At 40.9% G+C, this 25,324-nt stretch overlaps 3 protein-coding genes and 1 long non-coding RNA gene across 7 annotated transcripts; 2 read left to right on the top strand and 2 right to left on the bottom strand.

Annotated features, from left to right (window-relative positions):
* On the top strand, nucleotides 1-2,349 carry LOC139637322 (uncharacterized). The gene is made up of 3 exons (XR_011694581.1): nucleotides 1-230; nucleotides 367-512; nucleotides 1,636-2,349. It is a non-coding gene; the product is annotated as an uncharacterized lncRNA (long non-coding RNA).
* Nucleotides 2,143-15,106, bottom strand: LOC139637318 (apoptosis-inducing factor 3-like). 2 transcript variants are annotated; one of them, XM_071505934.1, is made up of 20 exons: nucleotides 14,887-15,106; nucleotides 13,608-13,668; nucleotides 13,334-13,424; nucleotides 12,574-12,683; nucleotides 11,876-11,985; nucleotides 11,755-11,799; nucleotides 10,690-10,771; nucleotides 10,117-10,229; nucleotides 9,928-10,014; nucleotides 9,605-9,696; nucleotides 8,997-9,127; nucleotides 8,325-8,440; nucleotides 8,161-8,232; nucleotides 7,935-7,998; nucleotides 7,390-7,466; nucleotides 6,680-6,797; nucleotides 6,186-6,284; nucleotides 5,677-5,752; nucleotides 5,467-5,571; nucleotides 2,143-4,477 (listed from the first exon to the last, which is right to left on the bottom strand). In XM_071505934.1, the coding sequence occupies exons 2-20, from the start codon at nucleotides 13,624-13,626 to the stop codon at nucleotides 4,444-4,446; spliced, it is 1,641 nt and encodes a 546-aa protein (XP_071362035.1). In that variant the 5' UTR covers nucleotides 13,627-13,668; nucleotides 14,887-15,106; the 3' UTR covers nucleotides 2,143-4,443. The 2 variants fall into 2 exon arrangements, with proteins under 2 accessions (XP_071362035.1, XP_071362034.1); XM_071505933.1 differs by having other exon boundaries at nucleotides 13,608-13,833; nucleotides 14,887-15,105.
* Nucleotides 14,757-19,379, top strand: LOC139637320 (TLC domain-containing protein 2-like). Of its 3 annotated transcripts, XM_071505937.1 has the most exons (7): nucleotides 14,757-14,973; nucleotides 15,129-15,203; nucleotides 16,159-16,377; nucleotides 16,471-16,553; nucleotides 16,873-16,955; nucleotides 17,710-17,915; nucleotides 19,047-19,379. In XM_071505937.1, exons 3-7 carry the CDS (start codon nucleotides 16,199-16,201, stop codon nucleotides 19,240-19,242), a joined length of 747 nt encoding a protein of 248 aa, XP_071362038.1. In that variant the 5' UTR covers nucleotides 14,757-14,973; nucleotides 15,129-15,203; nucleotides 16,159-16,198; the 3' UTR covers nucleotides 19,243-19,379. The 3 variants fall into 3 exon arrangements, with proteins under 3 accessions (XP_071362038.1, XP_071362040.1, XP_071362039.1); XM_071505939.1 differs by lacking the exon at nucleotides 14,757-14,973 and having other exon boundaries at nucleotides 15,189-15,317; XM_071505938.1 differs by lacking the exons at nucleotides 14,757-14,973; nucleotides 15,129-15,203 and having other exon boundaries at nucleotides 15,978-16,377.
* LOC139637317 (F-box only protein 40-like) lies at nucleotides 18,330-25,128 on the bottom strand. Its single transcript, XM_071505932.1, has 7 exons — nucleotides 25,030-25,128; nucleotides 24,848-24,897; nucleotides 23,139-24,332; nucleotides 21,595-21,881; nucleotides 21,194-21,325; nucleotides 20,524-20,860; nucleotides 18,330-20,097 (listed from the first exon to the last, which is right to left on the bottom strand). Exons 2-7 carry the CDS (start codon nucleotides 24,848-24,850, stop codon nucleotides 19,882-19,884), a joined length of 2,169 nt encoding a protein of 722 aa, XP_071362033.1. The 5' UTR covers nucleotides 24,851-24,897; nucleotides 25,030-25,128; the 3' UTR covers nucleotides 18,330-19,881.
* Between the last annotated feature and the right edge of the window lie 196 nt (nucleotides 25,129-25,324).

Below are 25,324 nucleotides of genomic sequence, written 5' to 3'. Positions count from 1 at the left end.
TTGCCGTGGAGACGCGTCACTGGGCAACGCGGCTAAGTGTGATTGTGGAAATAGGAAGTATCCAAGGTAGCAAAGTAGCATCCAGCTGTTTTCCCCACTTTCTTCTGTCTTTTTGTGGTTTGTTTTTTAAACCACGAAAAGTAAAGTAGCTTGTTTCGGGACTGAAGGCAACAACAACTCGCCGTACAGTCCCATCTCCTGCGAGCAAACGGAGATTTCCAGGTCTCAATGTAGGCTACAGGATTAGCTTATATTTCTTGTTAGCTTATGTTTTAATGTTGTAAACTTCCAAATCTAATGGTGTTGCAGTTGTATCCTCACTGTCTGTAGACTCGGTTAACTTCTCTAACATTTTATTCTGCACAGTTTCGTCAGCTGTGTGTGCCAGGACGACATCATGCCAGAAAACAAAAGCTGCACGCTGCTCCAGGCGCCCAGGACCTCAGACAAGAAGAAGAAAAAGAAGAAGAGAAAGAAAGCCACTGCTTCCACCATCCCTCCAGAAAATACACGTAAATAGCTCCACTTTTTAGTTTCACAAGCAGCAGTCCCACCTTGCAACAAGTTCAACTTATTATTATAATATTATTTTACTTATTTATTCACCGATGAGCAGTTTAATAAGTAGCAATGCATCATATTTTATAAACGTAGAGGAGGTTTTGCATGTACAATTTTATAACTCAAACTAAGAACTACAACTGTCAGATAAGTGAAGTGATGGATTCTGAAATGTGGTGACGCAGAAAACTAAAGCTGCATAAAGTGAAAACTGTACTTATGATAAATCCAGTTTTTATCCCAGAGGTGGATAAATGTTTTACTCGAACTACCATATGTGGAATTTTGAGATACTGATATTATTAGTGATTAATGAATGGACAGAAAACACACAACACTTCATCAACACTTCAAACGCTCAGGTTTCTTATAAGGTTTTGCAGTCTGTTTTATGTTATTTAATAGGAATATTTTAGGGGTTTTGACAGTTGGTCACACGAAACAAGCGCTGGCCTTCACTGAATTCAAAGACAAACCAGCTTGGAATCTGTAAGAACAACATCCTTGTGCATTCCTCTTGAGGCTGTGTTAAAGTGAAGGAAATTATCTTATTGTGCCACATTATTTTATTAAAAGCAGATCCTCTAGAAACAGACCATGATATACATATTGCTGATGGAGCAAATGTTGCCAAGGAACACTACAAGTATTCTCATATAAACTGTCACATACTGAAAAGCCTTAAAGTCCTAAAACCTCTGTTATAGCATGCAGATGTAATTGGTCATGCTACAGAGTTAAGGAGCACAGACTGAACCAAGAACTGGCAAAAAAATAATTTGAACTGACACGAATGTATCATCGCTTAGCAGTTTAAATGAAGGTCACTGTAAATTTACACAATGTAGTAACAGTAGTTTGGATCATGTGGTGGTGGTAGAGGATTCCCTGCAGGGTTGAATATGTCATTAGAGAATGGGCCCCAGTGTTGTTCCCCTCACCAGCCTTTTACAGCTCATTACTGTAAACCCAGCCATTAGCCCTTCAACTCCAGAGGGAGTCATTAGTAATCTAAACCCTCAGTTTTGTCTGGTGCTGCTCATGCATCTACATGTTTATGTTGCCTTCCTACAGAGAAACCTCAGACTGTATCTTTGCATCCTGAGACCTCGCCTGTGTCCTTGCTGCCTTCTCAGAGTTCTGGTCTGCCCCAAGGCCAGCTGCACAGGCTCAGAACCACTAGTAAGAAGGACAGAGAACGGCTTGATGGCAGCGGACGTAGGAGAAAAAAACACCCAAAGGATTCATCAGCCCCACTGACAGCAACAAACAAAACCAGTGGCGTTGGAGCTCCAGCACAGGGGTATCTGTCAGAGCTCAGCACCCAGGCCAGGGAGAGCCTAAGGTGGGAGGGAGTGCTGGAGGACCCCCAAGCTGAGGAGAAGAGGCTGGAGCTGTACAGGGCCAATCGATGGCAGCGTTACATCGCACATAGAGAGGGTCTGCTAAAAGAAACCCGGGGTGCCTTGAAACAGACTTTTCCTAAAGAGAGCATAGAGACTGAGTCTGACCAACAAGAGAAAGCATCATTACTGCATTTGAGCACAGACTGAATTAAAGAAGCAAACCAGAGCCTTATGCTGTTAGTCATCACAGGCTTTATTTGTTCAGAGTTTAAAATAGATTTCACCATGGTGAGGCACAGAGTGAAGATCCTTGGGTGCCGTTAAGACGTTGGCCTGATGACAAACTGAGCATGTTGCCAATTCCATACCCTTTAAAGCACCCAATAGAAATGCTTTCTCTGCCAGGTACAAAATCTGCAGTGCCATGACTGTCAGTGGACGATGACAGGACATCGTCCTGCTGAAAAGGCCTGTTAAAAACTTAATAGAGGATTTGCAGGGTATGTGTTGTGCCTCTAAATTATGCAACAATTCCAGAAAAGACCCAAAGTTGATCTTCCAGGACTGAAACCCAATCAGGATTATACCACTGAACCCCCCCACATCTGCATGTCCACAACTCGGTGAGATGGAGGAGGGGTGAATGGATAGGGGTCACATGATTTTTTTTTTTCAACCACAACAGTGTAAGAACTTTAAAACATTGGTTAGCAGTTGTCTTTTGTTCTTTTCTGTTCCCTCTTTCTTTTTCACAGAAAGCAATCCACCAGAGTGGGTTAGGACCTGTTTAATTAAAACTGAAACGTGACTGTAACTATTTGTTACTAAGCTGTCACACTATCTAATAACGTGTTTTAAAACCAAAACTGTTGTATTTTGGCTGACCTTGTGGCCCAGTGACCTAATGTGCAGGGATATGCTTTTCTCTCATCCTACTTATTTTCTTTTCTTGCTGCTGTATATTGTTAACTAGAAAAGACAAATGAAAAGGCAATAAAAAGAGCTTCAAAAGGCAAAAAGCCAATATGCAGTCTGAACTCCTCATTGAATGGCAGCTAGCAGTGACATGTTAATAATATTTTCAGTGTCAAGTTTTTAATTTCATTGCTGTGATGATGCTGACGTAGTTCGTCTCCAGCAAGTTAAATAACAGAAAAAACATTTACAAAGAGACACATATAATTTGTGGTCTGTTGTTTCAGGCTGAAGCAAATCTTAGGAACACCACCACCACTGGACGATAGGTGGCAGAAAAGTCGTGTGTTCCCTGAGTAAATCAGAAGCTCCAACATTGATGAGTCAGTGAACGCAAAACAGACGGTACTGCTGTGACCGAGATGTTTGCTTTATGCATGAACAAAGTGAAACACAGGACAAGATGTGCAGTGAAATGTGCCTAAAACCCTTTATGATCTGTGACCATAGCAAACAATGAACAATTTTTGCATCAGTGTGTTCAAGAACCTTGATGCCAGATATTTAATATATTCTTTTAGCCAAAAACATTTTAAAAAATAATTTCTGTCTGGTAATTTTTGTCCATCTCCTTTTAACGAATTCTCAACTGATTATCCAGAAAATATATTATATGACAATATATATCGTATATCATGATCTAATTACTGGTAAACCTGGCCTGCAAAGAAAAGAAAACAGTGAATGTCCTGGCAAAAAAAAAAAGTTCCACATCTTTTACATAAAAGATGGCACCTTCCGTCCTGAAGTATTATAACTGGTACTGGCTTTGAAAAGTCTGCACTAGTTGAACCATGGACACAGTGAACATGAGGTATGCTGCTGAGAGTGAAGCTCAGAGTAAATGTTGAGGTGGAACGAGGGGTGTGAAGTAAAGACAGTGACAAACCAGCAGAGAGACAGAGACAAGAAAGAAAAACACAGCATTTCTTTTGTGCAGGTTTTGTCGTGCTGCCTTTGTGTGCTGTTTGCCAAAGGCTTATTGTTTCCCATTGGTGTTTTGTGTTACCGTTGCCTGTTTCAGCATCTCTGCTTCAAAGAGATGAACACTCCCCCTCTGTTCTCCTAATCCCCCCTCCGACTCACTGACCGCACCGCGTACACGGCTGCAGTGGGCATTAAGGTCACTTGTGTTTTTCCAGCAGCTCCATCTAAGTAAAAGGCCGCAAACATTACCTTTATAATATCAACAGCAGAGAACATACTGAGGCACCTTATATGTGATGTCTCTGGACTGTCATAAAATAAAAACAAATCGAATTAAATCATACAAAATGTTAAAAAATAAGTCCTAAAAGCTCCATCTATCTGAGGTATCTGTTGTTTGCATGGTGGAGTCCCCCTCACGTGGACACCGACTGTGTGACGTACAATTTAAATCCAACACTTCCACACAACCTGCATCAAAACACTGAACTGTGGTTCCTGCTTTTTCTCCAAACTCTTTGTCCTCAGTGAGAGTGGTGGTGCAGAGGAAGAGGCAGAAGAAGGACATTCTGGTTTCATGTTGACACTTAACAGACGATGTGTTGAGCGGATGACTGGTGAGGAAAAGTGGAGATCAGGACAACTGCAGCCAGCTCAGATCATCTGATCTGTCAGGAAAAAAGAGCGGACATGTTTTTATATGCGAGTCACAGAGCTGAACATCCAGTAGTGCAAAAAATATATATATAACAATGTTTTTTGGTTTTTTTTTTAAAAAAACATAGGTCATTTTAACCTATATAGCTGATTTTGGTGGCTGTGAAAATGAGGTGTGAACACAACATATTATCACCTTTTAACTGGTTAGCAAACAGTTGCTCATTTACACATCCAGCAGTTACGAAGCCACAGGAATGTAAGTCCAATATTCACTCTCCTTTTGGTTCAGTTTTTGGTCTCTACCCTCTCCCGATGCTTTAACAGCTAAGTGTGCTCACAGTTTGTGTGTCTGCTGCTTGGTGCTGAGCAGGTAGCACAGAGTGGGATTTTACAGCCTTTTCATTTTAAACATCTGCTGATGGCTTCAAAAACAAAGTTATGAGAGCGGTGAGAGTGAACCCAAACGGTTAAGCTGTGAGCTGCAGAGCTAAACATTGGGCTAAAATGTGCTATAAAGCAGCTGGGGATTCAGGTGATGATTTGTTGTGTGTCATCACTTGCGCGTATAACAGCTCCCACTCAACAAGACGACCCTGTTGCTGAAGGGGGAAGGTCGTCTTTGACTCAAATAAACCATAAAATGAGGCATCCTGTTGGGCGGAGGGGTTGAATATGATGAAGATGTTATTGCCGTGTCCCTGTCTGAGTACAATCAGGGGCCTTTGCTTTATCTCATCCCCAATCTCTCTACCTTAATTTCCTGTTAGCTCTCTGTTGTCTCCTTTTATAATGAAGGTTTATAACATTTATGTCAGTGACAAGTTTTCAATCTGAGCCGGAGACGTGAGCGTAATTCCCCTGATCACTGTTTGAGGTCCATAAACATTAGAGGATACTTTGTTCCACTTTGTTCACTGTTTCATCACAGCACCATCTGCCATTGAGATTACGTTCGACCAAAATTATCCAAAGAAAGAAAGAAAAAGATTTTACATACTGAGCCTCGTTCTTCGTGATGACTTTTCCTGCTGCGAACCTCTCAGCGACTGCAGACGTTGCTGGGTCGAAGTTCAGGCTCGCTGCTGCTATGACTTCATCATTCCTACGGTAAATAAATAAATGAAAACATACACGTACATATTTGGACATTTATCTATGAAAAGAGTTCAATTTTTCCAACCAGAAATGTTTGTTTTTCTGAGCTTACTTGATGTACAATGCCAGGAACTTGCTGTCCTCAAAGTTTCCTTTCATCACAATCTCAGTGTATCCCTCTCCATAGCCTGCATAAAAACCACAATAAAAACATAAAAATGGTGAGGGTGGGGAAATCAGGATTCAATCATAGCGGGACTGAGTTTAAATAGCTTGTACACACAGTGAGTTACTGAGCAGCAGCTTGAACAGTGTGGTTGGCAGAGCATTTTAAATTTGTCACTGTTGCTCTCTTTGATTAAAGGGTCCAAAATGTTAGTTACTCATCTAGATATCATAATACAAATACAACAAAAAATAAAGTCCAGACGATATCCCTACATTTGATTTTCTATATCAGCACATGTGAGGTTTCAGTCATGTGACTATGAAAACCTCTCACTGTTGCTACCACTCAGCATTATGGGTCAAATTTAACGATTGCAAAGATAAGCACAAACATATTGCACACACGTGTATGTGTATGCGTATGCGTGCATGCGTGCATGTGTGTGTACCCACCTGCATATCGGATGGTTTTACCCAGTAGGACGGTCCAATAGAAAGGAACTGAGTTGAGTTCAGTTGGTTTATTCATCATGTTCAGAGCTGCTATCCTCCCTAACAAAGAGAAACAAGTTTAACTGGAAATAAAACCAAACTAAGACATCGTAGAGACAGATATTAAACAGATAATACATTAAAAAGAACAACAGATAATAAAGGTTTAGCATTGTATTTTTAAACCTAACACCACATACCATGAAAGACATTGCTACTTTCTTTCAGCACTGGATGTCGTGCAGCATTATATGTGTTCTCGTTTGCTTTAATGCAGAGATTAATCACACTGACGTCATTTTTCTGTTCAGCATTTCCCTTTCTCCACTTTCTGCTCCACTATCTTTCTGCATGATATACATTATATCATAAAAAAGCTGATTCTTTTGTATTATATTGCTTTTACAGGCAGAATTTAAGGCTTTGTGACCACATTTACATTGTTACTGCGTTACCGTGTGCTTGTGCCATCTGCCAGTGGCCGATGTTGACCAGCCGGTTATTGGCCATCGCCAGGGGGAAGGTGGTCAGGTCACCACCACAGAACACATCGGGGACGTTGGTGCGCATGTACTACAGGAGGGAGATGCAGGCAGGAAACTGATGATTAATGCTTGAGAATATAGTGATTCATGTGAAGAAACACACATTTATTAACCCTTATTTTCTGTTCGGGGCCCTGGAAACCCTGTGCCCTTATTAACTGCTCAAAAACACATTTTTTTATCAGCTTGATACTTCACAGGATGTGATTATAAACATGATGTTTTTGTGGTTTGAGTCTCAGAGACCTGAACTGGAAAATATGATAAAGTACAATGGATTTGGATTTGAAAATATTCTAAATCACGGCATGACCCTCCCCAAACCCAAATAAGTCTTATCTGGATTTCTGTTATTGGAACATTATCACATTTGTTCATAGGCTCTAACAGGGAGTTTGTACCTCTCTAATGATATAATTCACCCAAAACACAAGTAACAGCACAGTGTAAGATGACTTATGTACATTTTCTATCAAACAAAATGAATATATACATATTTATCATTGTGCATTGTCAATGTTATTATTACATATACAGCAATGGGATTTGGAGGGTCACGGTCGTGTGTTGAGAATAAAAGCACAGAATGAGATCAGGTGAAGAGCAGGTTATTTGCTGACCTTGTCCACAAGAACAAAGTGTTTTGCATCCGTCTGTATTTTACTGCCCTGCAGGAAATCAGAGTTAGGGATGATGCCTGGTGGAAGAGAGAGGAGAAACGTGGGTGAGTGGGTTATTCAGAAGGTCAAATCTTTTAGTGCTGTTTGCATGTCATTTATAAATATAATACAATCACACAAAAAAAAACTTTTAAAGCAAAAGTTTCCTTTGCAGAGTTACAAAACAAGATCTACACCACTCTCCTATCTCCTACCTTGCAGCCAGCAACCAGTTAGCTTAGCACAAGGACTGAGGGGAACAGTGGGCTCTTATACAGCAAATCAAGCCACAAGAAAATCATATTGATTGAAACTATGTCAGAATAACAAGCACAAAAATTTAACATTTTTTCCATTTATGATCTTTTTACAGTAATTTATAGATATCAGAAAACATGTTTATTCAATAGATTGATAATTCATTGATTATTATACTGTCTTATCTTACTTACTTATAGAGACTAGTATAAATGTGAAATCACAAAAATGTAATGCATTATTCTTACCGATACCAACAATCAAAACATCAGCTTGGATCACTTTTCCACTTTTAAGCACAACCTCCTTCACCTTGAGGAAGACAACGACAATGAGACAGAGGACAGGAAGTACAGAGAGTGTTTATATTTTCCCACTGCAAAACAAAATGTCACTGTCTGTTTACTGTTCATGTTCACGTCTGAATTTTGATTGATAAAACGAACTGGCACAATACGTGTTTTCCCACTTTACCTTGCCGTTCACACCTTTGATCTCTGTCACATTATCGTTCATGTAGAATCTCACATTTTTATCCGACAGCATCTGCAGGAACAGCAGAGTTTAAACTGCGGTTAGCTGAACTTGTGGAGAAGTAATGTGAGGATACAGTCCAGGACTCCTTCTCTTTTTCTTACCTTCATGGTGACTTTGCCAATTTCAGGGCCCAGTGTGTTCTGGTAGGGCAGCTCACTGCTGCCTATCACTGTGATACTGGAGGCTTTGTCTATCAAATAGGATGCAACTTCCATGCCTGAAAAAAAAACACAATATTCAAATAATGCAAATAACTACAAATGTATGGAGTCTCAAAGATGAGAAAAAGTATTAAGCAATTATAACACAAGTCAGAAATATAACTTTAACACATCCAATAAATAATACTGTCACTGTCAGATCATTAAAATGGAATATAGAAAGCAGTATACAGCATTATACTTTTCATCCATACATTTGGATGCTCATTTCATTAACTTGTAAGTACAAGGAAAAGGGGAAAATGGGGAATTAAATGTGTGCTAAGACACAAAAACAGAAAAAAGGAGTTGAAAAATAAAATGAACGGGAGACAGATATGTAGAAGAGTAAAATAAACTAATAATTGGATTTCTTTCAATAACAGTATTCATTTTATTTTTATATTTTTGGGTACTCTCATAACCATTCGCTGCCTTTTTGTGGGTTTTGGGTCTTTATAAAACTGATGAGTAAAACAACTTTTTATATGTTATCTGTATTTCACTGTCAGATAAGCCACTACATTATATCTGATGCTGTTATGTCTATTTCATTTCCTACAAACACATTACCAACAAAGGATGTTCCCACGAGGACAACATTGCAGCCCAGACACGCTGCGTGGATTTGCCGGGCATCCTCCGGTGTTTCCAACATCTTCACGTTGTCCAGCTTCATGCCGGGCACATTCAGACCCTTTGCTCTAAGGGACAGGCCATAACTCTGTTCAGAGGCAATGCAATGCAGTGTGGTGGTGCTGCAACAATGACCACTTCCCTTACACTAAATGAGGGTATGGTTATCACATCTGATGTTGGTCATAGTTGACTGATTAAAATATTCTGGCCAAAACTGCTGCAATCAAAAGGAATGTTTATCTTATGCATATCTAGCATTTTGGAAACATGAACATTTTTTTTGTACCTGCATTGTATCAAACAAATATTTTTTAATTTTACCTGGGACATTTTTTGCTGATTTGATTTTAATTGGCCTAAATTCTATTTCATTATTAGTGAGCACATTTGTCCATTTGAAGGATGGGGTTGGCTGCGTAGGACTCCCAAAGAGGTTTGGACTGTCCTTGGTCTCAAATGAAATGCTTGTGCGCACGCACACACACACACACACACACACACACACACACACATACAGTGTGTGTGTATGTATTTGTCTGTACCTGCAGCCTGTTGAGATGAGGAGCTGATCGTAGCTCTGGACTGAACCATCATCAAATGTGACTGTCTTCCTGTCTGTGTCCACTGACAGCGCCTGTCAAACACAGCGAGAGTCCACAAAAACTGAAGCACTATGAATCCACACTCTGGTCCTGATCTGTCCACTGTGGGGGCTCAGGCCCAGGACAAGATAAACATGTGCTGACAACATTGTGTATCAGACAAACTTCAGTTCAAAGAATCACAAGCATCAAGTCTAGGTTGCAGTAAATTGAGGGATTATACAACAGGACTGAAGATGACAGTGGACAGGAGACAAACTCACCTCTTTCCTGAGCCACACCTCGATGTCATACTGATGGAAGAACTGCATCCTCCTCAGCACAATACTGTCACTCTCCACATTCATCACCTGTAACATGGGCGCAGGGTGTGTGTTTAAGTAATGCTCACAAGATGTGCACATATTCATCCAACAAAAACGTTGGGTTTTATGTTGTATACTCTGCAGTACCTTGCTGAGTCGGGTTTTGTCGTAAGGTAAAAGGTCGTCCCTGGAGGCCATTATGATTCTGCCGCCAAAGTTTTCCTGCCGAAGAGTCTCGGCGCAGATCAACGACGCAGCCCCTGCGCTTATACAGAGTCAACACACCATCAGACACACTGAGGAAACCCATGAGGACCAACTGCTGACATACAGTCTATAACTGTCATTATATTCATCCACACTGATCTGGTTATCCAGTGATGTTTACTCCCCACTTGCACTAAGAAACTATAACCACAACCATTCATTTTTGTGTATTCCTATTTTACTTATTTTACTCACTGTGAATTTCTGTAGTACACGTAACTGTTTATTACGTACTTGTACATACATTCCTGTATTGTGTACTGTATTGTGTTTGTTGCCTATTAATCAAAAGTGAGCTTCTGATGTTTTGTGAACTTGTACATTAGGATTATCCCTGTAAACTGTAACTGTAAATTACTTTTCTGTCTTTCAACTAATCGATGAATCAACCAGTTGTTTCAGCTTTAAGTGACAGACATATAGACATATACATATAGAACGGTCCACACTCACCTCCTCCCAGCAGCAGGACAGTGTGAGTTACTCCTGGTACTGCAGTTCCCATACTCTTTAGTCTTTTTTCCTGCCTGAGCGTCTGAATCACACATAAAACAAGCCTCGTCAACAGGAAGAACTGGAAATTATTTTCAAATTAAGATTCAAATTTTCAAAAAATATAAAGGATATGTTGTCAGTCACCTGTAATACATCAAATACAGTAACATCTACTCTATATTATTGATTGGAGAATTATAAAAGATTACAAAGTGGAAATTCAAAGTATTTACAATTCAGTTTGCTTCTATTTAAGCTTGTTTTGTATTGTGCATGCTGGATCACTGTCACACTGTTATGGCTTACCGAGACATTTCAATAAAATACAGTTATGTTAATGTGAAGTTACACCTGTGCCTTTTCCTAATAAGAAAAATCAAACTGTGTCCTGTGAAACAAGTCTAGGCTGTGTCAGAAACTAGCCGTGTTCACTTTATAATGTACTATGTTAACTCTGTGCCATTTTATTTGAGTGCTGTAACCTGATGTAACCTATAAGGGATGTAATTTCCACAGAATGAGAAAAAAAAAAGAAAAACACCCCTTATTAAGACTTGAGTGTTCACGCATTATCTAAGATTGTTCTCCTGTATAACCGACCCTATACGTCATCTGTGCAAGCAGCTTATTACAATCCGTAGTTACGTTTTATTACTAGGTGACCTCTAGCAGCTGCAGTAATCATGACGGTAACAAAGGAGGAAGTCAGGTGGTGTAAAGTCCACATTAGATGGAGCTTTGGCTGCGTGAGAAGGAGGAGATGTTTGTCTCCTGTGTGAAACTGATTATCAATATTGTTGATTTTATCCATCACAGGCCCATTACCTTAACTGTGTGTTTATTATTGTAACCATGATGTCGAAGGTGTGGTCGTTTAGTCCTGTTGTAATATTTGACCCTTATGCTAACCTCGTCAACCACATCGTTCTAATTTCATCTGTAGTGTTGTGAGTTATATCGTTATTGTCAGTCAAACCGTATGGCCATGACTTTGAAAAGTAAAAAAATAGTCAACCTACTTACCTTTTTGTTTACAGACACGTACACTTTGCTGTTTTGAATTTTGACCTTCAAAAGAGAAAAGACAAATTAAAATGAAAGCAAATTTCCTCATAAGCTAAATGTCTGTTTGTCTGGTTTGTACCTTGTGGCAGGGTAAACAGTCCATGCCGGGGAACTCCTCCAGATCCCCTGTGAGGACATTGAAACAGGAGCCATGCCATGGGCAGCGCACTTTGTGGCCTGAGATAAACCCTGAACACACACATACACGCACATCATTTACATACTCTGTGCAATGGATGGATACTAAACAGGTCCTCTGGGCACAGGTCCAGAGGCCCAAGAGGTCATGGGGTCCCTGCGCTAGAGTTTGTCTGAAGCGACTGCTAACATTTGTTGTTGGAAAGTCAATCAAGTGACTGCAAAGAAACACAAAATGACCAAAAAGAAAAGGAAAATGACAACAAAGATGAGACAAAAAACAACCCTAAAGAGACAAAATGACAGAATCACAGAGGCAACAACAAAAAAAAAAAACCCCACAGACCCACAGGCCTGTTATATAATGACTTGTCCATGCTAAGTGTTAGTGTTAAGAAAGGTTGAAATAATCTAGTGCAAATAAATAATCTATCAATGAAACTCAGTGTTCACTCATGAACGAATGAATGAAGTTATGTAATTTTTCTTCCACAGAACATGTCTGATCAAGGCACAATAATAAAATACTCCATGTATGTGGATAAAACACACGAGTATGGCTGATAAACTAAAAACTGAGCTGGGGTGTGTTCGTCCTCCTCTGCTGTGTTCACAACCTCACACCTCCTGTGTCTTTACCTTTGCTGAGCGGGGCGCCGTAGTGTGTACACTGGTTACCGAGGGCACTGTATTTGCCCTCGATACGTGTCAACAACACGGCGTGATGTCCCACTTCAACCTCCATCATCCTGAGATAAAACACACACACTGGGCTTAGTCATGCTAGCATCATATTTATGTTTTGAGTCAAATATCTTGACAGCTGTTGGATAGATATCCATGATATCTGTGATAGAGGCAGACAGATCAGAGTTTTAGTTTCTCCAGTACTTTGACACATGACCATACACCTGCAAAACAAGTGACGGCCCCTTCAACTTCAGCTCTGCTGCTAGTTAGCAAATGAAAGCATCCTAATATGCCAAAATAATTATATTTGTTTAATAGTGCAAAAACCATTTAAATGCTTTACGTATCTATAACTAGAATGACCACCTCGCGGTTGTATGCCTCTGTTTATCTAGGGTCATATTAAATATTAACCATTTGTGTGAAACTTTGTCAAAATAGCTGTGTGAGGTCTTGAATACTGGCTAAAAAGAGTTTTGTGAGGTCACACTGACCTTTGACCACCAAAGTGTAATCATTTCACCCCTGAGTCCAAGTTTGTGCCAAATTTTAAGAAGTTTCATCAAGGTGTTACTGAGATATAATGTCCACGAGAACGGATGTGATATATTTACGTATTTATCACTTCATGTCAGTAATCAGTAAATTTATGAAAAAAAAAACAGGTTTTAGGTTGCCAGGTTGTGAACATCCCCCCTTCCCTTCTTACTGCCCATCCTTCAGGTCTGACTCCAGACACACCATGGCTGTCAGCTCCTCTGACGTGTCCTCTGGATCAGAGTCTGAAAAGTCTTGCTGGGCTGAACATATGCACACACACACATACGCACACACACAAAGGAGTAAAAGTAAAAACTACATCAGTGATATCAAACTCCTCAGTTTACATCATTACTTTAATTCCAGACACTTAAATTGCTGTGAAATCAAACATCTGCCCTCTGCTCTGTTATTCAAACAATAAAAATTCAAATTTTACTCACATGGTTTGGTCCCAGACATGTCTTTGGTTTTGTACTAACACCACGCAGATCCACAAAACAGCTCCAGAAACATGAAAAGGAAGTCAAAAGAAGTTTTCCCTGAAACAGCAGTCCGTGCTCACACTTTGTTTCCTGCTCATCAGCTGAATGATGGGATAGGAGTCCGTTTCCAAGGCGACCAGTCCATCCCCAGCCCACATAACTTGTTCCTGACAGGCTGGGAAAACTGGACAATTTGGGTTTGATAAGACAAGCAAAATCTACCAAAAAGAGTTTTTTAGGACTCCAGTGAATGAACAGTTTCAGTGATGTCACTGGTCATGTTCAGCCCCGTTATTGTCACAGAGAAAAGCAACCACGGCCTTTTGTGTTTCACAACGGCAGCATCGAGAAAAGGCTGACGAGGCAGCAGCAGCTGACACTGAATGGACAGGCAACACAACCGGAGGTGTGGGAGGTACAATTATACATACATCGTTTTCAAGATTCATCACTGAAGAGTTCAAGAATTTATGTGTAAACACAAAGTAGTGTCAAAAAGTTCAAAATAAACCCCCAGCAGAGTCCACCTTCAGGCCAGCAGTCACGTGACCCCACTCCCAACCGGGTGTGTTATTTAAGTAAGAATTAAAAAGAACGCAGTTAATCCAATTTTCATTTTCAGATACTCATGTGAGTGTTCTATAAACCACATTAAAATGAAAATTGAAAAGCTGTTGACAAAGTTTTCACCTGCTCTACGGTGACAATATTCAAATATAATAAGCAAAGAGTGCAACACTTGTTTTACTGCTCCATGTACAAAACTGTGTTTTATATCAATACAACTCAATAGAAATGACCAGATTCAAAGAATTTTAAATGTATTACAAAAAGTGATAGTGACTCAATGTCATTCTGCAGATACTTCCTTTAACTGTAACATGTCTAACTTTGTTTCTCCTGTGCTCCAGGACCCCACTGCCAGAGCTTTACTTCATTTCCCTCAAGCTGCTGCCCACCAACCATCTCCACTCTGCTGTTCACCTCCAGCCATCTCCAGTCTCCACCATCTCCTTCCCTTCGCTCCACACTCACCATCGCTCTCCAGATGCCCTCTCCTGCCTGGTCTCACCTGAAAAACCTGATCCGGAAACCACTGCTGTCACCTAGGAACATGAGACTCAGGTCGGAGAGCCGCAGCACTCCAACCCCAGACCCAGGTAACGGCCAACCTAATCGCCTGTTTGTGCCTCGCTCTGTTAGGTTCCAAGTGTCACAACCACTCTGCAAAACTCACCTGCCCTCCTGGTGTTACCTTCCTGGTGGCTCTCCATGTCCCGGGATACCAAAGCCTTCCTGTCAGCCTGCTCTGTCTGTGCTAGAAGTAAGTCCTCTAATCAGTCAGTTATATTTCCTGAGAGAGGAGACTCTGCTGAGCACAGTGATATATATAAAGTATTAGTTTGTGGGATCAAAAATGCAGGAGGTGCAGTAATTTTTAAAAAATGCCCTTTTTTCTGTTTTCCTCTTTATCCTCAGGTGTCGGTTAACATTAGAGCCAATAGGACAGTTGGACGGTGCTCCTGTTCCTCATAGACTCACACTTCAAATTCTGTAAGTCGCTGCGCTTTGGTTGTCGCACCGTGTGAAAGAGGACAAATTTTCCTACGTTCTGACAGGAAGTGATGCGTGTAGGGTGAAATTTGTGGCCATGAGGACGAGTTAAAGGTGAATTTTTTCAGACCAGTTGAACAGCTTCTCCCCACTCAGCCTGTGATGTCACTCACTGTGTCTGTGAATATTCCACACACGTCTGAAAAGGTCCAGAGACGTTCATCAATCAATCAATCAATCAATCAAAGTACTTTAATGATTTCATGAAACCTGAACTCTCACTGTGTAAAAACTATGCGTTGGATTTTAAAGTTGAATACGACCAAAAAATGAAGAAAAGAACAGTGAATATTTTAGAAAGTATGAAATATATCAAACTTTAATTCATCCAATAATGTCCTAATTGAGCTGAGTCACTTTGTTGATCACCTGACTTTTGCTCTTGCACCACCATGAGGTTCACATTTATGGTTTTGGGTGAAAAGTCACCAACTACTTGATGGATAAGTGCGGAATTTGGTGCAGACCTTCATGGTCCTTACAAGATTATCTGTAATAAGTTTGGTGATTCTTAAAGTTTTCATTTAGTGCTATCATCAGGTAAAAATTTTACTTTATCCATTAAACCGAATTCCACTTCCTGTACCTATAAACATCTGCATGTTGGTATTTTATTGTTGGCTTTGACTCTTAGTCCTGTTATTGTTTTTCCTTTTCCCCTTCCTTTTTTTTGCCCGGGAATCATGCTATGATGTCAAGCCATTGAATAACCAGGACCCTTCACCTGTTATCACTGATCAGTTTATCACTCCACGTGAGTGGAAGAATGTGTTAGAGGGTGGGGATTGCTTACAAATAGGCTGTGTGTTAAGGACACTTAGGTAACTTGTTTTCTTTCCCTCACCCTCTTCAAAGTCCAGTTCCGCTGATACTCTCCCATCTATGATGTGCACAGAGACACTTGAAGTGAACCCTGGGCTCTGTGAAGTCTCGTTATGGATTTGAGGTCAACACTTCTGGTCATTGGAGGATCGGCATGCTCCTTCAAACTGCTGAACACCATCGTCAAACTTCTGCCAACACCTGTGCTGGCAAGCAAGAAAGCCTGGAAATGGAGGAATATCAGCACTTCTTTAGCTCACAGCGCGCTGACAGGAGCGTGGGCTGTGTTATGGTACATGAAGATGAAGTAATCCAGGTTAGTTCTGTTATTCATTCACATTTCAGCTGATTTTTCACTCTCCCTCTGGTCTCTCTCGCCTTGCAGTTTCTACCAACAACCTCAGATGGTGGAGGACCTGATCTCGTCTCACTCCATGCTCTCCCACAGCCTTGTGGCTGTGTCTACAGGTGACACCTTTACACTAACACAGAAAGATTCACACAGGATCAGCAGACAGATCACCTCATCCAGCCATTCGGCTCGAGATCAACTCTAATTCATTTCACCAAATTGATAATGGGACTCAGCCCTTCTCAGTCTGGATCTATGAGGCTTTTACAAGCATGACTTCCATAACATGCAACAAACCAAATGCTGATCATGCCAGATTATACACTGAAAGTAGAAATGTAGAATTTAATCCACCAAAACTTGCATTCTGTTAGATTAACTAAGGGTTATTTAATGAAACTAATGTTCATATAACTCATGAACTTTCTCCCCTAGGTTATTTTATCAATGACTTCTTGGATATGGCCATGAACCAGCCATTCAAACAGTCCTGGGAGCTGCTCCTCCACCACTCTGTGGTAATAACTTTACACCTTGTGTGTGGCCGCAACATCATAAAATATAAGACGTTTTTTGAGGTAGCTGATTGGCTACCTTTGTGTATGTTTGCCTATAGCTGATAAGTCTGGTTAGTTGCTGATTTAACCAGAGGCATCGTAAAACCTTTATCTTCACATAGAGTTTGACCTTGCAGACCTTTACTTAATCATAGTTCAAGGTCTGCTTTGTTTAAATTGCTGTGTGGGAGTTTCACAATGTCTCAGTACAACTTTCTAATAATGCGTTAGACTTTTGGGTTGCCAGGTTGTTAATATACCCTCCTCCAGCATGTCTCCAACATCCACAAACATGAGTTTGTTTGATTACTTACCCTCTGGAGAGGGCAACACAACATTTGGATCCAAATTTACTTCTAACAGCTTGCAACAAGTTATGCTGGAGGACATTTAGGACTAAATTAACTTTTATCAAATTGTGACCCTGAAACTTTTCCTTCTAAATGCTTATTATGATATAATTCTTAATTAGTTAGCATTAATAAATCAATTAATTCATACTCCAAACCCTTAGTCTCTTAATTATTGATGTAAGAGCTGCCTCCGCAGAACCAGCGGAAGCTAAAAGTGACCTTTGAAACCTTTTTCATGAATTGAATGTTGTACATGCATTTGTGATTTTTATTAAAGTGAGTGTTGATGAAGTTTTGCTGCATGTTTCTGTGTCTGTCTGCGTGTTTTAACCTTCGCTCTGTTTATTCAAACTTTTCCTCAGGTGATCCCCTGCTTCGGTTGGGCTGTGACGACCCGTCTCTATCTGGGCTTCGCTGTGGTGTCGCTGCTAGTCGAGATCAACTCTGTTTTCCTTCATATCAGACAGCTCCTCCTCCTGTCAGGACAGAGGAACAGGCCCGGGACTGAAACTACAGCCCCTCGCCCCTCTGCGTCCTACATGACAACCAGCTGGCTCAACATGGGAACGTAGGTGGCTCAGTGATTCTCTGCTGCAGCTTTCACACAAGTCACATCTGAAAATCCACTATCAAACTGCTGTTTTGGACAAAATTGTTTTCATATCTGAGCATGTTAAGGTTTTAACTAATATAATTTCAAATGTGAACTCGTGAATTTGTGTATTTTTGCATGAGAAATTAATTAAATATTATTATAATATCATTAAATATTACTGAACAGAATGAGAGGTGAAACATCTGCTCACACGTTTTATGTTCATGTGCATTTTCATTAAGTTAAATGATGATGATCTGCCATATCAATCAATCCAACTTTATCTGTATAGCACATACAACACACACACACACACACACATATACTGAGTATGATGGAGGTGAAGTTCATTATAATGACAATCAGAAGTGAAAAAGGAGAACATCATAAGATTTAATTTTTTATTCTTGGATGATTTGGTGACACATGGTTACCATGGTAACATCAAGTGCAGTTTAACGACTGCAGCAGAGGAGCGGCGGGTGTTTCTGATTACGCTGCAACCAAACGAGTTTGTTTTTGTCAAGAAGCTCATCAATAAGCAGTAAAGTTTGTTACCTTCCTGAGGAGTCGGAGGTGTGCAGTCTGTCTCCTACAACCAAAGCTCAATTACTAATTAGGCAAAACGGGCAAACTCCCTGCCCCAGGTTTACTCCATATCGTTTGGATCTACGTAGTTTAATCACAGATTTGTCAGAAATTTGCACCGCAGAAGTAGAACATCAGCTATTTAAGGGTCCTCCATCCTTCACCTTGTGGTCTGGTCTTGTGGAGGGAGTCTAGTTTTAAACTGTTAAACTGTCTTAGTTTATGTTGAGCTTGTTTGTTGTTTTACCAAATAGTGTTGTTGTTTTTTTTTTACTTGAATGTGTCAAGTATTTAACACACAGGAAACCTAGGGAAAGGTATTATTATTCCATCACAGGCTGCAACCAACAATTATTTTCATTATCAACACATCAGACACATATTGTCATAGTAGAAGCCTTTGTAGTTCATTGTGTGTGTGAATATGAGAAATTTCTAAAGCACTTTGGCTAAAAGTACCATATAAATGCAGCCATTTGCTCAGGTTTTCTCACTGACTTTCTGTCTCCCTGGCAGGTTTTTGGTGTTTCGTGTCTGTACGCTGGGTTGGATGGCCCGCTGGCTGGCAGGTCACAGCGCTCATATACCTCGCTACACCCTGATGATGGGGACGACGGGCCTGGGCGTCATCTCCACCATGAACACTGTGCTGTTTTACAGACTGCTGAGGGCAGACATCCTCCCTAAATACAACACCAGCAAGAACCACTAGAGGGAGGCAGAGCTGTGTTTCTCCTGGTCAAAAATAATGAAGTTCTCTACCTCATAATATGGCTGAACAGTGTAATTTATAATGTTTTTAACTTGTAATGTTTTTCTTTTTAACAAAAAGTTCTCTGACATCTCTGAGTGGCATCAGGTTAGACACAAAAGGAATCACACAGCTCCAACATAGTGACAAGAGGTCACTGGTTTACAAACTCCTCAACCCCTCCGTGCTGATGTGCAACCTCTTGTCACTGGTTGCATATGTCCACCAATTCCATCAGTTTTTTTTCCCTCCTCTTTGTTTTATTTTTTTTTAATTTTTAAATGTAATTACACAAGAAAAGTCAAGATTATTGAAAGTTTGGAAAAGCTGTTTTCTTTGTTGTTGTACCTTTATTTTTTTTACCTCATTGTTTTTAAATAAATTGAATGCTAGTCTGATATAGCTTTTAAAGTCATAGGATTCAAGAATGACTTAATTACTGTATAAGAATAACAGTGCCCAATTTATCTTTTTTTTTCATGGCATTTTCTGCTTTATTTTTGTATGGAGAAAAATAGGGGCTATTCCTGGTAGGGCCCAAACCAGGCAGGTCACCAGTTTTGCGATAATAACCGATTAGAGTTACAGTAGCATGTCACTCTACATCATGATCCTCTTCTGCTGGAACAAGCTCACCAGAGTGGGTCCCTTGCAGCTTGTGTTGGGCTGGACTTCTCTCATACGTGGAAGGTGAATCTTCTCTGATCTGGACTCTCTCTCATAGCAGGGACAAACCTTCAGATGCTCTGACATGGGCGGCACGTCTTGGAAGCACCAAGTGTCCACGGGAGAGAACAAGGTGCTGAACTGCCATACCTGAAGTCACAGAGGGGATAAAGACCAGGGAGAGAGAGAAATATTCAGTCCTGGTTTCAAGCCTGTTATACTGGGCCTGAAGATGCATCTATTTGTCTCTTATCTATTAATTAGAGTAAATTTATTTTAACTAATTCTCAAAAACCTCAGATGAATTAAATTGAGTATATTTAACTTAAATTGATTTAATTAGATTTAATTAATTTAACTCAATCTAATTTAAATGAGTAGCTTTGATTTAATTAATATAATTTAATTTAATTTAGTAGATTTTTTTTGTGATTTAGTTGAGTGAGTTTAATTTTATCAATTTAACTTAATTTAATTGTGTAAATTTAATTCTAGCAACTTTATTAATAACCAAGTGAATTAATTGAACTTAATCAAGTTAATGTAATTTTATTGTTGTGACACACTGGCGCTTACCCTCTGTTTCACCCTCCACTTGGCTCCTCCATGTGAGTAGGTCTTCCTCTCCCAGTGGAGGGTGACCATCCCTCTCTCCTGCAGCAGAGAGGAGCACACCTGCCTCATGAGCCGGGACACCAGAGCCAGCTGGGACAGGGACAGAGAGTCCAGGAAGCTGGCCATGTGGCACAGCACCTCGTAGGGCAGCGAGCTCAGAGAGTCCTCCCCTCCTCCAGCCTGACCGCTTCTCCTTCTCTGAGTGGTGGAGGAGTCTGCTGAGCTCCTGGACGGCTGGGTGGCATCCCCCAGAGAGACAGGGATGGTGGGTTGCAGGCTAAAGCAGCCCAGATCCTCACTGCAACCAACGTTAAAACTCTGGTCTTTAAAGGTGCATTCGATTTTTCTCACAATAGACAACCGACCATATCGTACTGTATGAACTTTTCCAAATTCTGCACATACTGCACTGGTTTTAATGGCATACTATAATATAGTATTACCAACATAGATTATGTCTGTCTTCCAGTTATACGTCAAATTGAATTGCTCTTTTTACAGCTGAATCATTTGCTTAAACCTTTTCCTACCTGTGATCTTTTACGTTACCACAAAATAGGTCTAACTACAGAGGCAAGAAGGACGGTGCATCGGCAGCAATAATAAAGACAAACCATTCATTGTATCTCACTTGTAGGTGACGCTGGCTTCATGTGTGGAGGGCTGAAACCTCCTCTGGCTGTAGGTGCAGCCCAGGTACGCCAGCGGACATCTCTGCTCGAACCAACCATTCACACCCATCTGGATGTCGCTGTGGGCGTTCCTGCATATAAGAGCAGACTGAGCATTAGAAAATGAAACATGATAAAACCAATACAGTCATTTAATATCAAACCATCTGTCTACTTTCTTTATATACGCTCTCTGGAGGTTTCACGTCCATGTGTTATCTTTATAATCTTACTTGAATCTAAGATGAGACTCAATATTTTGGGGATAATAATTGAATTGTCTTCCTCCAGTGTAGGCAGGATTTTAAAAAATGGATTCCTATTGATATTCAGATAAAAGAAGAACAAAAATAAACCCCACTTATAATGTTTGCCATATTCCCTGCGCTGGAAGGTGTGTCCACAGAGGAAGGTGAAGGAGGAGCTAGCCTTGTGGTGTCGGCTGGTGACGCTCTCCACCTGGAGCTGAAGGTGCAGCTCCAGTGGTTTTCCCGCTGTCAGATCAGCCAGTGACGTGCTTCTCCGGAAAGGAGCAGACAGGAAGTTGTAGGTCTGCGTGCCCTCGTCTTGTAACAGACCATCTGTGCATACGCTCTCTGCGATGAGGTGACCCCTTTGCTCCTTCTCCAGGGAGCACAGCAGAGAGGCCTGAGGAGCGGATCAAATGCACTGTGTTAAGAATATTCAGAATATTTGTGGTGACATGAAAGTCATAGAAGTTTTAAACATCAACGATTAAAACTATTGTATGTTTTTGAATGTCTTTTAAAACAAATGCAAATTTGACTGTTCTAGTTTAAATATGACTGCAGCTAATTTTTAAAATTGAAATACTTATGATTATTTCCTAATTTAAAAGATTAATCATGTTGAAGAAAATTTCCACTGAAGAGCTGCTCGTCTACATTTGTTTGTTTAATATTCACGAGGGGAAAAGATGAATATTTGTACAGTTTTCCAACACACTGTCACAAACAGCTTGTGATGCACCAGGATCTAAAGAATATATATTCATATATATATATATATCACAGTGTAATGATTATATTTCCAGTGAGCAAATCATATTTTTCCTACAAAATAAAATTTTAAGATAATTGACTAAACTCATAAATATTTTATGTTTGACAAATTGAAGGCATTTCATTGTTCCAGTACTGGTTTGAAATATTGTGAACTTATAAAGAAAGTTCTGATGTAACAATGAAGTTAGAGTTGAAGTGAAAGACCCTCAGGAAAATACAAGCCAGAGACATAAGTTCTAGGGCAGTAATCAATTTCTTTATAATAAAGGTGGATGAAATGATTATGGTTACTGTGAACAGGACTGTTCATTGTTACGAGTCAAGAGAGAATTATCATCCAGTTGCCTCGGCTCCACTGAGCATTTTATCGTTCTTCAGCTCACTGTTTTGGTTCTATTTCCCTTAACTATACTGTTTTGGTTCACTCTCTCGTCCCCTTAGTGTTGTTTTCAGCCACAGCTGTTTTTTTTGTTGTTGTTGTTTTTAAGAAAAAGCTTTAAACTATACACTGCCTGCTCAGCATCAGACATGGAGCATTTAGCTGCTAAAGAGGCAAGTATTTTTCTCAGGAGTGGGCGGAGACCAAAAACAGAACTAAGTAGAGTGAATATTGAACTGGACACTGGACACTGGACACTGGACAGTTACCCAGTAACAGGTGGCTGCAGACACAAGACTCCACATAAGTGCTAAGTTTCGCTCCATGTCTGCTGGAAGTGAACAGGAAACTGTGAACTAACAAGTTTGTAATTTGAACTTTATCAGGTGATAATGGCTTGTTTACTTAACTAAACTTGTTTGTGCTGTCACCAAGTGGCCAAAACAAAAATTTTCAGTTTAAATTGAAAGGATTATAAGAAGGATTATTTCTCTTTCTCACCTGAACTTCCTCCCACACTGGCATCTCCACCAGTGCCACCCCCAGGTCGCTGGTATCCACAGCCTGACTCTCTCTCTTGTAGAAACCAGGGTTGCGGATGCGGCGCTGCCTGGCAGAGAAGCTGGTCGGGACTTTAAACGTACGCACAGAGATAATCTTCATTGGTTCCACAGATCCATAGACAAATTTCTTCTTCTTCAGTTTGCCGGTGCCACAGGAGGAGGAGGAGGATGTGCTGCTCACCTGTTTGCAGCTGTTTGATGCTGTTGCACCCAGACAGGTATCCGCTGTGTCTTCCTCCGTCAGAGAGCCCAGGCCTGTTCCTGTCCCTTTAGCCAATTCCTGGCCTCTGCCTGCCACAGCTGCCCCTCCAGCTTTCCTGCAGCCGCCCATCTCCATACTGAACATCCGCTCCCAAGCGCTGTAGTTTTCTAACAGATCAGAATGCACTACTGAACTCCTGGCAATAGCCTCTCTCTCCTCCTGAGACAGCACCTGGTCATATTCAACCTCAACCTCAGCCTCATCTTCATCCTCATCCTCATCCTCATCTTCTTTTTCATCAGGTATATGGATGTTTAACGTGCAAAAAGACTTCCAGGTGTGAGCACCGGCTTCCCTCGCTGCTGCCTCCTTCTCCAAGGCTGCCTTTCTCTGCTTCTCCTCCTTCCTCCTCCTCTCTTCCCTCCTCTCTTCTTCTTTCTCCTCCTCCTTCACACTCTGGGTGAGTTCAGGGAACAGTTTCTTCATCTTTAAGGAGTGAAACAGGCGGTCCTGGTCTTTCAGAGCCATAGCAAGGTCCAGACATCCTCCCTTCTCTCTTTCTCCGAGCAGGTTTCCATGCAGCTCTGTGTTTGGATAAGAGTGGCCATCGTTGGCCGGCCAGCGGTTCCACTCCATGGAGCAGCTCACCACGCTGGCCGGACACACCTGGAGGTGGGCTGCCTGCGAGGAGCGGGGCAGGTGGACCGGGCAGCCGTACCCAGCGTTGAGGCAGGGCACCCTCACGTTAGGGCAGAGCAGCAGGTGATCCTCCTCTTTGCACAGGTGGAACAGAGCTCCACAGAGCAGGCGGCAGGGCACCACTGCACAGCACACAGACACCTCCACCCGGGCCCTGCAGCGCCGGCTGTAGCAGGAGTCACAGTGGACGTGGACATGCTGTCGCACCTTGGAGGCTCGAGAACGCTGACTCTGATCAGATTTACAGAGGAAAAATGAAGGAACAGATTTTTTTTTTTTCACCATATCGTAACCTAACAAATGTCCATATTACTTTTCACATTTGCATTGTCAGTTCTATTTATCAGCAGCACTCAACCCCATTGACTGTCAGATGATTATTAATCTTATTATCCTGTGCAGCCAAACATTGTTCAAGGCGGAACTTTTGGAGGTTGTGTGTAAAATTATGCAAAACAAAAACCGATGTGTTTATGTACTTTATACATTTGTTTTACTTGCGTTTAATGTATTTTAATTGTCTTATGTACAGCACTTAGGTCAGCTCAAGCTGTTTTGAATGTGCTCTGGAAATAAAATTGACTTGAAAACAAATCTGAAAATATTAAATTTCAGCCATAAATAACACAGAGTTCTGGGTTTGAATACTGCACTTCAGCATGGAGTGAGATGATTATCCTTAGAGCTACTTAAAGGGAAATAAAAAGCAAACTATTTGAGGTTACAGTTGCAAAACAAGATCATACCATCCTTCAGATCTTCTTCCAGTTTTTTTTATCTGTTGTTGTTGTCTGTCCTGCAAACAGATGGGAAACTATGAATCTCAAAGTCTCACACAGAATTAATTTGAAAAAAATACAGTAACTACACAATGGCAAAATCCCAGGAAAGTCCTGTAGCATTAAAGTCAATGGGAACAATGATTTACCGACTTTAACCTGCCGCTGTAAGAGTTGGAAAGGAGAAAGGCCTGTTCCGTCCTCCGTCTCCGTCTTGTGCTTTCAAGACCAAGTGTCTGTCTGTGCTATGTGTGTGTGTGTTATAAATAGAGCCGAGTACTGACCGAGAATGTTACACAGGTGGTCAGAAACATGGTTTGGGTTACCAGGCCACTCAGTCATCAGCAAATCGCCTTCACCTTCTTCCCTCTTATGCATAATATGGTGCTGCTCACAATGGATTTGCACCTGTGCAGAGGGCAAAATGAGGCTGAGGCCAATTAA

This window comes from Trachinotus anak, unplaced genomic scaffold, assembly GCF_046630095.1.
Source record: "Trachinotus anak isolate AG129_WGS33_773 ecotype Australia unplaced genomic scaffold, CSIRO_AGI_Tana_v1 ptg000020l, whole genome shotgun sequence".
NCBI lineage: Eukaryota > Metazoa > Chordata > Actinopteri > Carangiformes > Carangidae > Trachinotus > Trachinotus anak.
Note: the sequence above shows the minus strand (reverse complement) of the source record. Positions and strands in the feature narration are given on the sequence as shown.

Coding starts and splice junctions, on each gene's coding strand:
- LOC139637317 (XM_071505932.1), bottom strand. Junction 21,326..21,594: donor GAATATGGCAAACATTATAA/GTGGGGTTTATT, acceptor TCTTATATGCAG/GAACGCCCACAGCGACATCC. Junction 20,098..20,523: donor AGTGGAGGGTGAAACAGAGG/GTAAGCGCCAGT, acceptor CTGTGACTTCAG/GTATGGCAGTTCAGCACCTT.
- LOC139637320 (XM_071505937.1), top strand. CDS start 16,199: ATGGATTTGAGGTCAACACTTCTGGTCATTGGAGGATCGGCATGCTCC. Junction 16,554..16,872: donor CCTTGTGGCTGTGTCTACAG/GTGACACCTTTA, acceptor TTTCTCCCCTAG/GTTATTTTATCAATGACTTC. Junction 17,916..19,046: donor AGCTGGCTCAACATGGGAAC/GTAGGTGGCTCA, acceptor TCTCCCTGGCAG/GTTTTTGGTGTTTCGTGTCT.
- LOC139637318 (XM_071505934.1), bottom strand. Junction 10,772..11,754: donor ACGTGTCTGTAAACAAAAAG/GTAAGTAGGTTG, acceptor TGTGTGATTCAG/ACGCTCAGGCAGGAAAAAAG. Junction 7,999..8,160: donor TCAAAGGTGTGAACGGCAAG/GTAAAGTGGGAA, acceptor GTCTTCCTCAAG/GTGAAGGAGGTTGTGCTTAA.